This window comes from Osmia bicornis, chromosome 6 (assembly GCF_907164935.1).
Source record: "Osmia bicornis bicornis chromosome 6, iOsmBic2.1, whole genome shotgun sequence".
In the NCBI taxonomy this organism is placed as follows: Eukaryota; Metazoa; Arthropoda; class Insecta; order Hymenoptera; family Megachilidae; genus Osmia; species Osmia bicornis.
In genome coordinates this window covers 2,271,176-2,287,105 of record NC_060221.1, presented here as the reverse complement: position 1 = coordinate 2,287,105, position 15,930 = coordinate 2,271,176, and the positions used below count along the sequence as shown (strand labels likewise).

At 44.2% G+C, this 15,930-nt stretch overlaps 1 protein-coding gene and 1 long non-coding RNA gene across 2 annotated transcripts in view; one reads left to right on the top strand and one right to left on the bottom strand.

Annotated features, from left to right (window-relative positions):
- Positions 1-11,181, bottom strand: part of LOC114877347 — a 24,783-nt gene extending 13,602 nt beyond the window's left edge. The window contains exons 1-3 of the long non-coding RNA XR_003789550.2: positions 11,095-11,181; positions 8,032-8,292; positions 7,748-7,901 (exon numbers count right to left, since the gene is read on the bottom strand). This is a non-coding gene — a long non-coding RNA (uncharacterized LOC114877347). The remainder of the gene's footprint in view (positions 1-7,747; positions 7,902-8,031; positions 8,293-11,094) is intronic.
- Positions 1-15,930, top strand: part of LOC114877340 — a 22,151-nt gene extending 6,221 nt beyond the window's left edge. The window contains exons 2-4 of the mRNA XM_029189795.2: positions 11,053-11,272; positions 11,667-11,879; positions 12,126-15,930. Of these exons, the coding sequence (XP_029045628.2) occupies positions 11,053-11,272; positions 11,667-11,879; positions 12,126-13,168 (1,476 nt within the window). The 3' untranslated portion in view covers positions 13,169-15,930. The remainder of the gene's footprint in view (positions 1-11,052; positions 11,273-11,666; positions 11,880-12,125) is intronic.

The window sequence follows — 15,930 nt, the reverse complement described above, 5'->3', positions numbered from 1 at the left end:
ATAACGTAGAAAGGAGAGGTATCTAAGCGTTTAAAGCGGATACTAGTGGTAGGCGAAGTGTAACCAACGACGCGTCGTCCCAAGTTTCGATCGATCGTCCTAATGGAAGCGAATTAATTAACAAAATTGACGTCAAACTGGACCGCAACGAGCGTCGTCGCGACGTTCTTCGATATCTCTGTGGTAAAAATAAGCGGTGTTATTTCGGCCGGTCGCGGGACAAAACCAGGTTGCCAGTCGCGAGGGACGGAAAGATCTTGTGAACTCTTGTACTCGTTTAACCATTTTCAATTCCGATCGCTCCTTTTAACTCGGCCGTACTGATTAAGAAAATTGACGTCAAACTCGACGACTACCATCTACCTATCTTCCTATTTATTTATTCGTCTATTGTTTAGAAATACTCGAGTGGTAGGATGAAAAAAAAAAAAAAAAAAATGATAATAGAAAAACGTAGGCACTTGGCCTATTAGGAGATGACCCGATAAAATAACGATACAAAGGCGAGAAAATCCAAGGAAACAGGACATCGTCTAACAATTAATGGGGGTGGTTATCGTTCGTAATAAAAAAGTGCAGTTGCAATTTGTATCGAAGACAGATGCACGCGTCCCAGACATTTCTGGACACGGATTCGAGTGGAAAGAGTTGGATGTGCTGGAATTTGGTGCGAGAAGAAAAGAGAAAGGTTTGGTGGCGGAGGGGTTCGAGAGGGATGGTAAAGGGGGTTAGAGGGGTGAACCGTCAGGATGGACGAAGCGCGGCGAGACGTGGCGAGGGGTGGCAAGGAGAGGCGAGGCGAGGCTAGGCGAGGGTTGCAGAGAGGGGATCTGGTTGGAGGGCAAAAGGGGTGGGAGGATGCAAGGTGCAATCAATAGCGAGATTGCCCTCGCTCGGTAGCTACTCAACGCCAATAGAGGAACGTTATAGACACTACCGTAGAGCCGTTACGATTGCAGATTCACTGGTCTGGACCGAACCGGACCGGATTCGAGCTTAACGGTTTCATTAGGTGCGTAAGGTGTCTTGGTGAAAGCTTTTTCCACTTGCCCGTGAAATGTGACTTCGATTATGGCCTTGGCAATCTAATAATCGCAAACGATTCGATGATAATGCGGCTATCACTCGACACTGTTGCTTTACCACCAGCTTTCTACCGAAAATCTTCAAACATACAATCTGATTCTGGCAACTAGGCCAACCCCCTGTCATCTCCTTCCCCGGTGCAACGATGCGCTTGCACAAATGCATTTTGCGTAAAAAAAAAAAAATTATTAAGTAGCTCGTTAACGTCGATCATCGGCGATCGATGCGACGGCGAACACGTTAAGAGTTAATTTGCAATTTTATTCTTATCCTATATTTTTTTTCCAACCTCGCGTCGCTTAATTTCAAGTTTTCAACTTTTAACGCGGCCTGTTGTACGGGTATATCGAAAAGTTTTAAAAAGAAATTCACGTGCAAAATCAGGCTTAGCCGCCACTTCGTGCCAGTCCCAAGTACCTATTATTCTACCCTCCACTTCAGCGTTACGAGTACTCAAGAACTGTGCTGCATAGCTCCTTTCCGTGTCAAGATTTTGTGGAACTTAAGCGAAACATCCCCCCGAGTCGCAAAGTGCTTTAAATTTCCTCCCGTTTCTACGACTCAGCCCTTTTTTTTCGCTCTCTCTCTCTCTATTCTTTCGGCATTTCGGTTCAATTGTTTTCCATTAAAAAACCACATTGCTCTTAATCGCGTGCAGTATTAGAACTATTTCGGATCTCTTTCGCCGGTTCACCGATGCGGTGATCGACAATTCTCTAGACGAATCGCCAGAGTATTCGCTGAGCAAATATACCGGTAAGATTGAACGCAGAATTTCCAAGTCGTCTTCTCGTCGGTTCACCGTGAGAAGTTATAACAGAGAAGCGAAGTTTTAAGCCTCCTGCGTCGTCAACTCTTTGAAATTCCCTATGCATCCGCGTAGCTGTTAGAAATTTGTTCAAAGTTCTCTAGCTGCTTATCAGCGATTCCGAATCATCCATCATGGCCGGCGTTAGGTTGTAGGACACGCGTGATGCCGACATTTTCGGTGATTACTCGGCAGAGAAACGGCTGCGCCATGCATATTCCTGCACTCGAGTAACCGTAATATCAGAGAAGCTGCCTAAGTATCGGGGCTTAGCTTGGACAGTAGTGGTCTAAGCGGATTAAAAGTCGATCCCTTCGATTTGGGTGAAACGTCTTCCATGGTGGTCGCTTTCAGCTTTTTCTTTAATATCCGATTCATCGTTGCTTAACAAGAGGACGGTGTGCTGAAGATTCTTGGAAAGCTCTCTCTTTTGACTCGTAGATTCGTGATTCTGCAAAACATCGTTCCAATTTCTCGCACTTCCTTATCCGTTTACCATCCATTCTTTCGGAGATCGACCGGTAGAAAAATTGAAGGTTCGATTACCTATCGCCAGCCAGGCAAACGAGAAGGTGCACTTTATACGACAGGATATTTACATGAATCGTGGAAACACGTGTGTGTACCAGCCCAGAAGTTATCGAATCGATACCTCCCTGTAAAATATCCCAACCCAATGGAATATATACCATTGGAATTTTCTTTATGGACCCCTGATAAAGATAACAGAATATAGATTTTTATACGAAAGCGGTAAAAAACGCGATACTTTTAGTTTCTTTATTCCCACCGTCACTTTATAAAGAAGCGACGGTGTTATCTGTTTCAAGTATCATCCAGTTAGACGAGCGAACGTCTGCTCCCTCGTTAGTTAGCAAGTACAACTTTGAAGTAAGAATTTTCTAATTACGCAACCTTTTGTAACCAATCGGGTAAACCGTTTGATAGGTGGAATCTAGAAAAGCGGTTATAATCGTTAGGAAGGAGAGACCACGCAATCGGTCTAAATTGATCGTGCGTGAATCAGCTGCAAACAGACCGGGTTATAATTAAAACGGTAATTAACTGAGGGCGTATTTAAACCCTGGAGGCGTATTCTGTCATGAAACTCGTATTATTTATCGTAGTTATACAGTCACGAAAGACTTTGCCATGTTTATCGATGAAGAAAGTTTTGAACAATCGCAATATTCCTTCGTTTATCCGTCCGAAACGTTATTTCCTTCGTATATTATTGTATCACCTTCTAGCCTGAATCGAGGGCCAGCCTTTCTTCTATTTTCCTCTCTCTCTCTCTCTTTCTATCGATTCGAAGAATCCTTTCCTTAGGCAGAAAGTTCTTTCGAAGTAGAGAAGAGAAGAGTTTGTAGGAAGGAAAGACTTGCCTTTCGCTTCGATAACGTTCTTGAAAGAGGGCAGAGAGAAAAAGAGGAGGATAGCAGGCTGAAGGGTGGAATGACGAAGGAGAGAAGCGAATGGGAAGAGAAGTAAAAAGGGGAGCAAGTGGTGAGAGGCAAACTGGAGGAGAAGAGAAGACTAGTTCCATGTGGATGGAATACGGATCAATAACGCGGAGGGGTGAAGCATCATCCTTCGGTTAGGTTCTTTCGATTCTACGACCGAGAAAACTGATTCGACCAACAGGATGCAACCGATACTAAGATTCTTTCCTACCTGTACGATCGTTTCACCGAGATTTATCTTCTTTCTTACTTCTTGCCCACAATAGAAGCTCGTTTATCAGGACACTGATTAAAGGAACGATCGATTATCGGGGACGAGGAAGGAAGAGAAATACACGGGAATCTAAAATTGTTAACATTTCTGAAATAGTAATCGCGCAAACTAAATCGTATCGGACTGTTTCGTATTAAGGTCGACGTTCAAGGGTTTTCGTGATTCCAGAAGATATTTAATTATTCAGAAGGATAGGGAAAATGTTTGTCGAGATTCGAATGCGTGCAAGATTCGGTGACGTGTTCCATAAACGATATCTTCTCGTCCCATGCGACCGTGCAGCACAAGACTCTATCGATCAATACACCGAAATAAAGTAGAAAGAGGAAAAGTTTTAATACGATATACGAAACCGGCCTCCTTTCACCCACGCCCGAAAAAATCCTCTTTGTCCTCTTTCTTTTTTTCCTTCTCTTCGCTTTCCGATCTGATTTTTCTCCACGGTTTTGATCTCTTTCCTCCTCTCGCTTCGTCGATTCCGATGACGATCATCGTAACGGCAGTCGGAGTGTTAATTGATGGCCCTTGTGGCAGCGAACGTGTCAACAGTGAGCAACGAAAACGTGTTACAAATGTTAGTTGGTTTGTTTGTTTCGTGAGGAAAGTAAAGAAAGGGAGGGGAAGCGAGGTGGAAAACGAGGGGTAGCAACGGCATGATTTTCTCGTGACACGTAATAGAGGATGACGAGAGGATAGGAGGGTAGGTTAGAAGATCGAGGATACGAGGGGTGCCTTGGGAGTGATGAACCATATGGCCATAGCTGTTCCCCAGCGTCCTTCTAAAAATTAGAAACTTTCCTCCCTCGAGCAGCGGGATAACGTTTGCCAAATCCTTTCTCCTCCTCAGCTTTCTTCATTTCACCGAGGTAAAGCTTTCTTTTTCGGTCATCATATTTTCGATCTGTACACCGGCTATTTACAATGAATTTTTCCGATAAGCTTGCAAGTTTAGACGCAAACAACTTGTAATTGGTCTTCGATGATATCGAAGAAGATATCCGGAGAAACTCTTGCCGGGATGTAATTAAATACGATCGATAGGTTTGTTGGAAGAGCGGAAAGGGAGGAAGTGGTCGGAGGTCGAAAAGATCGTTGTTCTTCTATCGATTCCATAGCTTGGCGAACGTTGTATCCGAGCTGATTGATAGCAGCTTGCACGTCTACGAAGCTTCGTCGAGGGTGTTATTTTCCTTGGTTTAACATCGACGTTACACCATACATCTTCACCGGGACGTCCACTTTTCCTTGTCACCCTTTTCCTTCTCCCTCTTCCTCTCCTTGTTGATTAAATTAATTTTCCTCCTGTTTCGTATAAATAACATTCCATACATCATTATAAATTCTTTTCCTCGTCTATGCAGTTCTTTTTCAATTTTTCTTCGAGAAAAGAAGATATTTTTTTATCCGCCTTGAGAATAGATATTCCGAACAGCGGTAGTACATATTTAGGATTCGATATCTCTCGGTTTCTGCTTCTGTTCACCGGCTATATATCTGATATAGATGCAGTCAGTTGTTCGTAAATATTCGAGAACTTTTATTTGGAGATACCTATGGGAACGTAGGTTCGCCGTTTCGAGACGAAAGCTGTGCAACAGCAACGGGAAAAGCTCGGGGAAAAATAGGACGAGTACATTTGCAAGGTTTATTTTTGCTTTCGATATCGATATAATACCTCAAAAAGGTCTGACCTCAACGTCCACCAATTTTTCTCGTTGTTAAACAAAATATCTTAATTTGCATATCTCGCATAATTGAATAATTAATCCACGTTATCCTATATTTGCATGGATAATTCTAATGCGTGTCCTTAACATCTCCGAGCATCGAGACGCGAAGTCACGTGGCTGAATCACGTTGCCACCGTGTGTACAATCCTTCTTTTGATCATTATCGATTCCCATTCCACGTACTCCTCTCTCCAACGCAGACAACGTCGAACAACGTAGCCTTTTTCATCGTCAAAGTCGTCGATATTTGTTTCTTCGTAACTTTGTCCGTTTCGAGAAGCGAGAAGAGGAATTGCGGCATTGAACGCTCGCCTGTCGGGCAAGTAGTATAAGTGCGTTCTGGTCAGACCGCTTCGCGTCGAGTGGAAGCTACCAATCATTCATGCGACGCGACGCCTCAATGGATTCGAAAAACAGTTTTGCTATTATTCGAAAGCTTAAATTTCGGAAACAGCAACGTCGAAAACATAAAATGACGCGCTCTTTTTTTAAGCAGTTCTTTTCAAAAGAGGAGCAATAATCGTTGAACAGGATTAAAGAAGAATGTTTTCTTTCCTGGATTCTGAATGCATAATCCAGCTGTTGTTGGCCGAATGCCTGTTCGAAGTGATAGCCAGTTGTTAGTTGAATGTTAGCGATCGCAAGCGAGATTTGAACGATGCTCTTCTTTCGATTGCCAAGTATTTCCCTTTCTCGCGGTCTTGGCGATTTAAGCGTAAATTTCTAAATTTCTCGGTAATTTCAGGCGATATTTCACGGTACGTCAGGATTTTGCCGTTACGTTGGAAACGTCGTAACACGACGGTTGGATCGTTAATTTCAACGTGACGTCGCGGGCCGCGAAAGTTGGCGACGAAACGGTGGCGCTTTTAATTTTCATTCGGTCGGCTCGGATATCGGAGATTCTCTGCTCTCTTTGTCGGCCGTTGAAATTCATTACCGCTCGTATTTACAGCGTAATACAGAAGTTTAATAAGCGGAGGCGTTTACGGCCGGCGTGTGTACATCGTTTGACATAAACGCGTTCGCTTAATGGCCGTGACATGCATACGTACCCACCTACCCGGACAACACGCTCTTTACCTATCTACCTGAATAAAATCGAATCGTTTACCTACGATTATTAATTCCGTCTTCGGCCCCAGTTCTCGTCGCTTTCGCGCCGCGTCCTCGTGCCAGATGAAAATTTTCATAAATTTTCAAACGTTACAGAAAACGGCGTGAAAAAAATTTCCTTTTGCTCGAGCGAAGTTCTCGCAACGCTATAAATTCATTTGCGGTTTCGCTCGCACCGGTTCAACTTGACCCGTGCAATGCCGCTTCGAAGCGGCTAAATGCGGCGCGTTTAATTCCGGCCAACCGTTTGTTAATTAAAACCTAACGGGATGTAAACTGTATAAAAAAGAGGGGTGGAAAACAGTGTGTTCTCGAGGCGTACTTCTCTACGCTTTGTCTCGAGTAATGCGAGCCTTTTGTGCGGCTCGAGAAGCGACACTTGCCAACGGCTGTCTTTCAACCAATTGTCTCGGCAAACGAGTTGCCAAACTTACCATCAAACTATTTCCCTTCTTAAAACCTTCGTACCATCTATACGTACGATCGAGCAGGGTGTAAAACAAAGTGAAATCGTTACTTTCGACCCTCTCTCGTTTAGCCTATTTACGGAGTAACCGTTAGTTACTGTAGGTACGCAGTCGACGAATATCACGATGATGGTAATACAAGCAAACAAGAGGGGAAAAAAAAGGGAGAGGGGAATTGCATAGAGTAAACCGAAAAAGAGGTCGAGAAACAGCGCGGAGGGGGGGATGGATGGAAGGGTTTACGTCGATGCGGTTGTTGATTTTTCGTTGGTAGCTCGTAGCTGGAAAAGTTACACGTGGAAAAGTTGAAAAGAAGTGCGATTCGAAGGACGGGCTGTGTTCGGTTGGCTCGCGGAAAATTGTAGATTAAGATAGAAAGAAAGGAAGGAAGCGGGCGAAGACGTTTCGCGTAGGGGTTAAAAACGCGACCGCCTGTAGAGGAGAAGCTTGATGAAGGGAAGGAGTGTAGGATTTAGGGATAGCCTGGTTGGTAGGACGGTGAAACAGATATGGGCCAGGTAACCAGGTCACCGCGACTGAGGGCATTGCTTTTCCAACCACCAACCCACCAACCACCGACAGCGCCACCCCCTTACAATCTCTCCCTCTTTTTACTCCTTACTACCCCTTCAACCCGTCCCTTTTTCATCCCTTCTTCTCTTCTCTTCTTTCCAACCATCCCTACCCCTTTCTACCGACGTTCTGCCACTCGATACGACACGCGAACAACAGATTCGCATCTCTGAATTCTCCAATAGGCATCTACTACTCTTTGTTTCCTCAACGCGTTCTGTAACACTCACCGTTTTGTCCTTGCCTTCTTTTTCTTTTTTTACACACGTTCTTATTTCCTCCCCTATCTTTGTCGCTGCTCTTTTCGTCTCCCGGTGAACACTGGCTAAGTTCTTTTCTCTCTATTTCCATAAGAGCGATCCATCGTCGATCTGGATTAACAACCTTTCAAGGAAATATTCTCATTTAGAGGGACGAGAGGACAAGTAAAGGAGTTACAGTAAATTCGAGGAAATTCCGCGTTATATCAAAGCTGAGTTAACTCGAGTTATGTGTTTAAACGGTTAACCCGTACCTGATCATTTTCTGTGCCACGTGTTTTCCGGTTTCGATTCGATTTAGCTAATTGTATCTCCTCGATGCTTGGCTGTTGGTGCTCGCTGGTTAATTTCGTTCGAAGGATCGAGCAAGCTTCCTTCGGGAAACTCGTCTCTTCCAAAAGTTATACCGTAAATGATTCGACGTCGGTGAAGTTGTACTTCGATCGAACGAACGATCGAATAGGTGGTTCAACGTGTTCGACGAAAGTTCCCATAATTCCTGGACAGTCGAATGTCTGAAACGTAAACGAAACGGTGTTTTTAAGTGAAAAAGGAAAGACGATTATCTTGCGTTTAAAGTTTCAAACGCGTCTTTCGTTTCGTTTAGCTATCCCGGCTTGCTAAATTCCCTGTTCCATTCTCCTTGTTCTCGAGCCGCCGTTGAAGGTAATTAATCCGACGTGCTCGCCAAGTATGTATGGCACTCGTGACCTGAAAAGCGCATTTATGAGCGAAGCGCGGTGTAAACGTGAAGGAAGGAAAGCGAGGCCTCTCCCTTAGCTTTCTGGCTCCGCGAGCATCGTTTTGAAAATCCCGCCAGGAAATTCGCCTGTACGGTAGGCTAATTTCGAAATACCCTGCGAGCGTTTTATTTTTCATCGGTTAATGTAAAATAGACTGCTCGACGAAATTGCTTTCCCTATTTTTCTCGTTAGTTAATAGACGTTGGGTTAACGCGTCGTTGGATTGAACGGAATAAAAGGGAAACGGGAAAGATACGAGCCGACTCGATCGCGTGACTCTAATCCTTTCTTCTTTTCGCGATAATTACAAGTTATTACCGTTGGATTACCCGATTACCATCAACCTATTTCCGTGAAACTGTTAACCTGCTGGAAAGAGAGAAACGCGTGCACTCGTCGATCTTCTCGATTAATAGACGACGAGGGGGGTATAACTGTTAAACTGTTAAATTACACGGTAGTAAGGTGAAGCTGGTTGAAAATACAGGTGCGCGCTCGTCTTACAAAAGAATCGTTCGCGCAAAGAGCATTACTAATTTCGAGCCTCTCCTCTTTGATCTCTCGACGACCTAACCGAGACAAAGGATTACTCCGGCGTATTCCGAAAGAGGGATAAATTAATGTCACGAATCCGGAGTGAACAATGACAGGCCGAATTACGAGTCGTTCTATCTATCTATCTGTATGTATGTAGGCGAGCGCGGCTCTTCGTACACCTACGCGTTAGAAAACTGAAGGAATAAGTGTACGTGTTCGTATCGAGGGGCGGAGAAAAAGTAGAACGAAGAAGAAAAGGAATTTGAAGCCGATATACATTAGTCCATGTGAAAAGAAATTAACGCGGTCCATCACCGGGATGAAATGCGCCTTCTCGCCGCGTATATACCTTGCAAACGAACGTCTCTCGTTTAAAGAACATCCCTGATTTCCGGTTTCTCCCCGGCTTTTCTCTCTGAAACGCTCCGGTTCGCCGATGCAGGCCAAGCAGGATTATTCGGGATCGGGACACCAGGGAGAAACTTGCACTTGCAAACTGTGTCGCGCACCTCTACGGAAACTACTTAATCCCTTTTATATTTTATAACTACGATTACGTAAAAGTACTCCGGCTTCCCTTTATTTAGGTCTGGGGGTTCGAAAAATTCATTGGGATCAACCCATTTCTAAGCCATTTCCCCTCGATGTAAATGGAAGAACCTTGAATCCTCGGGCCTAAAAGAGATTATATAAATCTAGAAGAAAAAATATCAGGTCGAAAGCAGAGGGGATACTTTTCGGTTAAAATCGGAGTACATATGTCGCCGACAAGAATTTCACGAGGAAATCGGAAAAAGACGTATTGTTTGAGACCTCCGCTCCATTATAGCGATCTAAGTAAAAGAATAGTAGGGCGAGTGATCGAGGGGGTAGGTAGTGGGGTGTGTAAGGGCGAAAGGAAGGGGGAGAGGGTGCGAGTGGCGCAGAAGAAGGATCAGCAGCAGGAAGCTGGCTGATAGAGAGAGAAAGGGTTAGCAGAGGGTGGGAATGATAGCCTGGAGGGGAGGGTACCGCATCTGCCTGCCTAGCTCGAGCCGTAGATACTCGGCAGAGGCTGCAGCGAATTGGGTCAACCAACTTGGAGTGTACTTCAGGTGTAGCTACCTATCTGCCTATCTACCGACCCACCAAACTACTACCCTATACTCCTTTCCTTCCCTCTGAATCGTTCCCTTTTTTCCTTACTCGTTAACCACCGGCAAGGCTGATCGTTATACATATTTTTAAGTTCCAGAAAAATTACGTAAGATTAGCTACGAATTTAAGGGGATGAATTCGTTCGGTCAAGTTTTCGATAAAATGTTTCAATGTCGGGTTAAGGAAAGACAAAGAGAAAGAAAGTAGATATCGATAGGTAAGACTGTTTGTAACGAGGATGTTTCTAACGACCATGAAATCAGCCGGGGGATCGAGACGAGGAACGTGCTCACTTTCACCCCGTGGTGGTCGAAGATGCGGCTCACGTGCCTCTTACCTAACCTTACCCTCCCCCGCATCGTTCACCTTTTATTTTCCGTTTTCGCCGAGCACCATTTGTCTTCGCGATGTTCCACGCGTAATCGGCAAAGTTCAACTATCAGCTTGGTCATTTTTCAATCGACCACTTTTTTATATATCCAGTTCCCTATCTTCTTGCTACTCAATTTTAAACTATTACGGGATCGATTAAAGATTCCTGCTTCTCGAACAAGCACTATATCGACCTGATTCTAGATTTGAAAGCATCGCGAATAGATACGAGCGAAATTTGGCATTGATAATGATTCGGGAACCTTGCTAGAGAGAAAGTAATGAAAAAGGAGGGCGTAGTAATAGGAAACAATAGGGCACAACTAGACCGTGCGAAGAGTAATATTTCGGTCATTTCGATCGACGCGCACCAATTGTCCTAATTTACAATCTTTCACTTAGGTTCACCTCTTCAGGGTAAGACTGTTAATATTTAAAGGATATGTAGGTCAGCGACTATATAAATGACTATTTTCTATGTTCCAGGAAGCGTATAGAAAATGGGTATGCAGCTCCCTGGTGCCTTACTTTGCTCATGGGGGACCGCAGGACTTGGATAGCTCGGACAGCTGGGTCGGAAGCAGGCTTAGGCCCTGTCGGTCCTTTTGCCAATCCGTGGAGCAACGTTGCCCTTACTTACTTCCGGGTGACCGTGCCCCCGCTTACCCCACGCAGTACGCCGGCGAACCTACTTTCCTTTGCAGAGGTAATCGTCCTCCACTATCCTGTAAAACGAAATATCTATCAGAAGAAGAAGGGTAAAAGCATTTTTGGCACCCTATCTTGATTTCCACCTTGTTGGGAATCATTTCGTACGCGTCTCTGTATTATAAGGGATAGCGAAGATTTAAGAGTTTAGGGTAAAGCTGCCCCTGCTGAGCACGGGGAGCATATTAGATTTAGATAGGGCAACTCGTCGAGCAGGTCTGCTTTAAGGAGAAAATATACGAGAGCGGTTTGGGTAGGTGAAATCCTTTAACTCGAAGCTTTTCTTCTACTCGATATGAGTAGTTAACCCTTTACTTCGGGGAAATGGAAAGGAAAAGAGAGAGAAAGAGAGAGAGAGAGAGAGAGGTGGTTGTGCAACGAAATGATTTCAGATCCAAACATCCCCGAGACCGGAGAGCAAGCTGCGAGGGCGTTGCACAGCAGCGAAGAGGACGAGTGCTGTTTTCACGCGTGCTCCGAGGAGAATCCGGGATCGGGTATCTGCGCGAATTGTACGGACCGAGAACCACGGAAACGCGGGAGAAGCCACGATCCTTCGACGGCGCCCTACTGCGAGATTAATCCTATTCAACCAGCTTCCACAGGTACGTCTCCTGTTCCCTAGCCCCCTTCGTCTAACCAAACTAACGATCCGGATTCGTGCCGCGAGCTAAGCTAATCAAGAACGTCTGAATTCATGGAAAACGATTACGTCGATCCTTCAATGTTCGTTCGTTACAGTTACAGTTACAGATGTAACAAAGAATCGTTATCTGTAAATCATTGTCTCAGTCAGAGTTGAAAAAAAAAAAAATAATGAAAAGGTACTTTACCATGATCGTTTGAATCAGGTGGACAGTATCGTGCTCCGGGAACTACGGACAGCACGGTGATCGAGGAAGGGGATGAATCGTACGATTCGTCGAAGGAGACGGACGCGTCGGCGTCAGGGACGCTGACTAATATCGTGCAGCAACAAGGGACCTCGTTGTGCGGAAGCGGCGGTGTCGGTTCAATGACGAGCATCTCCTCTTCCGATCGATCAACGATCAGCCTACTCGCGCAACTGTTTTGGTTATGCTCGATCCTGACCAGCAGCCTCGGCAACGTTCGAACGATACCTGCGCTATGGTTATCTAGGAGCATCGTACGTTTGACAGAGCCGTTGATGGATCGGTGGTGGTTGGCAGAGACGAGCAGCCGGCGACCGGTTGAGCTTGCCGGTTGGCTTCACGAAGCGAGCCTGCGTCACGTAACCAAGTGGATGCTCGAAAAGTGGGTGACGGTCGAAGGTCGGTGCCGAGGTTGTTGGTGGTACCGGTGGTGTTGTTGGTGTTGGTGCTGGTGCTGGTGTTGGCGGTGGAGGTGGCGTAGAATATCGTCGAGCGGTCGCGTACGATGGAAATTCCGACCGCGGCTACCGCGTAGACCGCCTCGACCCCTAACAATCGTTGCCCCCGCGCCGACCACCGCCACGTTAACGGGCAACGAAGAAACCGCCTCTCTTAATCGTCCACCTCATCCTCCTCGTCGTCGTCGTCGTCGTCGTCGTCGTCATCGTCGTTGTCGTCGTTGTTGTTGTTGTCGCGTCTCGTCGACGCGGACAGGGGATTTCGGCTCGTTCGCTGTCAAGTGTCGCTGGCGGCGATGGAATTGGTGGTGGTGGTGGTTGTATCGATGGTGGAGATCGCGGGCCACGATCGAGGACGCGATGCGACGCGCAACCGGAAGAAACGAACGAAATGGGAGGAAGCGAAGAAGAAGGAGGAGCAGGTGGAGGAGAAGGTGGAAGGGAAGAAGCAAAGGCAGTTTCGACGTTTTCGGCAATGACGTTTGGCATTGTTTGGCCACGCGACGATACTTTAGATTGTCCTCGAGGAAGGATCCGCCATAGAGGAGATCGAGGGGAACGCAACATGCGTGAAATACAGGTTTTTTCAGTCGGTAACCAGAGCTCCGTCGTAAAGGACTTTGGATCTACGATTCCGTCGGACCTTCGAGAAACGGACGAAGGGTTTAAAGGGCTTTGCCCCGATGGAGGAAGGTCCGTGTGTACAAGAGGGCGCGTGGCGAACGTAGATAAAAAAGCTGGAAAGAGGAACGATGGCGAGATAAAAGGCATTTTTGAAGAAGGTACTTCGAGAGTAGAGAAGAATTACGATATCGAACGGGAAAAATAAGAAAGACGATAGGGAACGAGCATACACGGTGAACGTGTACGAGACAGTTTCAAAGGAAGCTAAAGGTAATTTCGACGTTGAAGAAAGAAAGAAAGAAAAAGAGACAGGAAGACGAAACAAAAAAAAAAGGAGACGAAGAGACCGGCAACGTCTATCGCTAATAATAACGATAACAATAATACAATAATAATTAATTAATTAATTAAATAAAAAAAAAAATTAACGACGATTACGATGACGGGGGTGATGATACGACGATGCCCATGATGAAATTACGATAACGACGGTGATCGAAGAATAATGAATTAAAATACTAGTTAACGAATAATAATAATGATGCTGATGATACTGATGAATAATGAGATAAAATAATAACGATTAAATACTTAAAAGAAAAGAAAAAAAAAATGAAGAAACCATGAAGTAACGTTAACGTTTACGATAGAATGATTACGATACAGTTATTATTACACGTTCGATGCGTTCCACATAAAACACGCCCACACACGCGCGCACACATATACACGACACGTCATATACACACGTACACAAGGAATATTAATTATTTCGAAGAAAAAAAAAAAACGGAGAAGATGAAGAAGAATAAGAAAAAAAAAATAAAATAAAATAAAAAAGTTAAAAGTGCGAACGAGCGAACGAAGAAGCGAGAGTACATGGACGACAGCGTGATAGTAATCAAGAGCGAAAGAGAGAACGAATGCGAGAAATGATATGAAAAAGAGAGAAAGTGAGTGAGAATGAAGATAAAAAAGAGATGAATCGAAAAATGGTACACACAAGAAGCAAAGCACACCTTCGCGTATTAAGGCATTAAACGATTAAACGAGACATTTAAAGAATAAACAAAAAAAATGACGTAGATAGATAGTATTTCGGTCGTGAAAGGAAAACCAAAAAAAAAAGAAAGAAAGAAAGAAAGAAAGAAAAGGGGAAACGAAGGAACGCGACGAAATACGGAGTCGACCACGTTCTTGTATCGACGTTTCGTAAGGAATTGTAGAAATGGCAACAGAGAATAAAACATGACGTTATCGAGGTATAATATGTGTTCGTTTAGACATTACAATAAATAACTACTATGTTAACATAGACACGTAACGGTACGAATCGAGAGAGAAAGAACGAGGGAGTAAAGAGGATAAATGAATGAATGAAACGAAAGAGGAACTTGTAGTAGGGTGCATGATCAGTAGAGAGTGCGTGGGAGAAAAATAAAACGAGAATACGAAAAGCACACGAGGAAAATAAAGAAGACGAAATAGGGAAACATTGAGTAGAAGAAGAAAACTCGTAGGAAACCGATGAATTTTTTTATAGAAAAATATTCTGACGAAGTTACGAAAATAGGTGTACGAAAAAAAAAACAAAAAAAAAAATAATAAGTAAATTAATAATAACACTGTTTTTGATACTCTTCTCTGCGCAGTGAATCCGAATAAGATTTTCTTCCCTAAGATATTCATCTACTTTTTCTCTCTCGCGATCGTGCGCGTCGATTTTTCATTTCTTTCAAAGAAATTCACATTTCTTCGACGAGAACGCTGCGCAGAGGCAGAGTCGGAGAATACAGAGAGAAAGAAACGTAGAGAATCGTCGTCGTCGTCGATGTGTCGTAATTGCAAACGAAAAATAAAATGAAAAAAAAAAAAAAGAAGAAAAAAAGAAATTTGCGGAATGATGGAAGCGTACACGCATACACACGTGACACGTGCACGCATACAGGTACACGACCTGTGTTTGTGATCGAGGAAGCACAGAGGGAAAAGGAGCTGGTCGCCGCATGTGCGTTAATTATGTTGTTAAACATTGTCCAATACATAATTGTTACTAATTTACATTTGTAAGAGGAACACGAGGATGGGCAGCAAGCGAAAGAGAAACGAGAGCGCATGTGGTACGAGTGCGACTGACGTCGGTACGAATGACATTGGACGAGTGAAAATGATGGTGAATAATTGAAGTGAATAATCGAGAAAGCGTGATTAGCGAGACGAGGAGAATATATAAATATTATAAATAACAAAAGTGACAAGGAGAGACGAAACGAATAATGAACAAGGACCGGATGAACGGACTTGAAAACGCGTTCACGCGATCGCGTGTAGAAAATGCTTGAAAAAGCTGATAATTAATCTCCTTTTTAAAAGACAACCAACTATTATGTTTCTTTAATGAAAAATTCATTAACCCTTTAGATGCTATGCACCGCTATAGTGGCTTTCTTCTTTACTTGACAGCAAGTTAGATAGAACGCAAGTTCCCTTTCTAGCAACGCACAGATTTATTAAACGGTGGCTGGAGCAATAATATAAAGAATAATAATTTTTTTTTTTTCAAAAAGGTCGCGTCTAACGGGTGTCTCCTTTGTCGTTAGAACTCGAACGCGGTAAAGGAAGGCGGAAAGCGAAGCAATGAAAGATGTGATTACGATAAAGTCTCTATTATTTGAATGAAA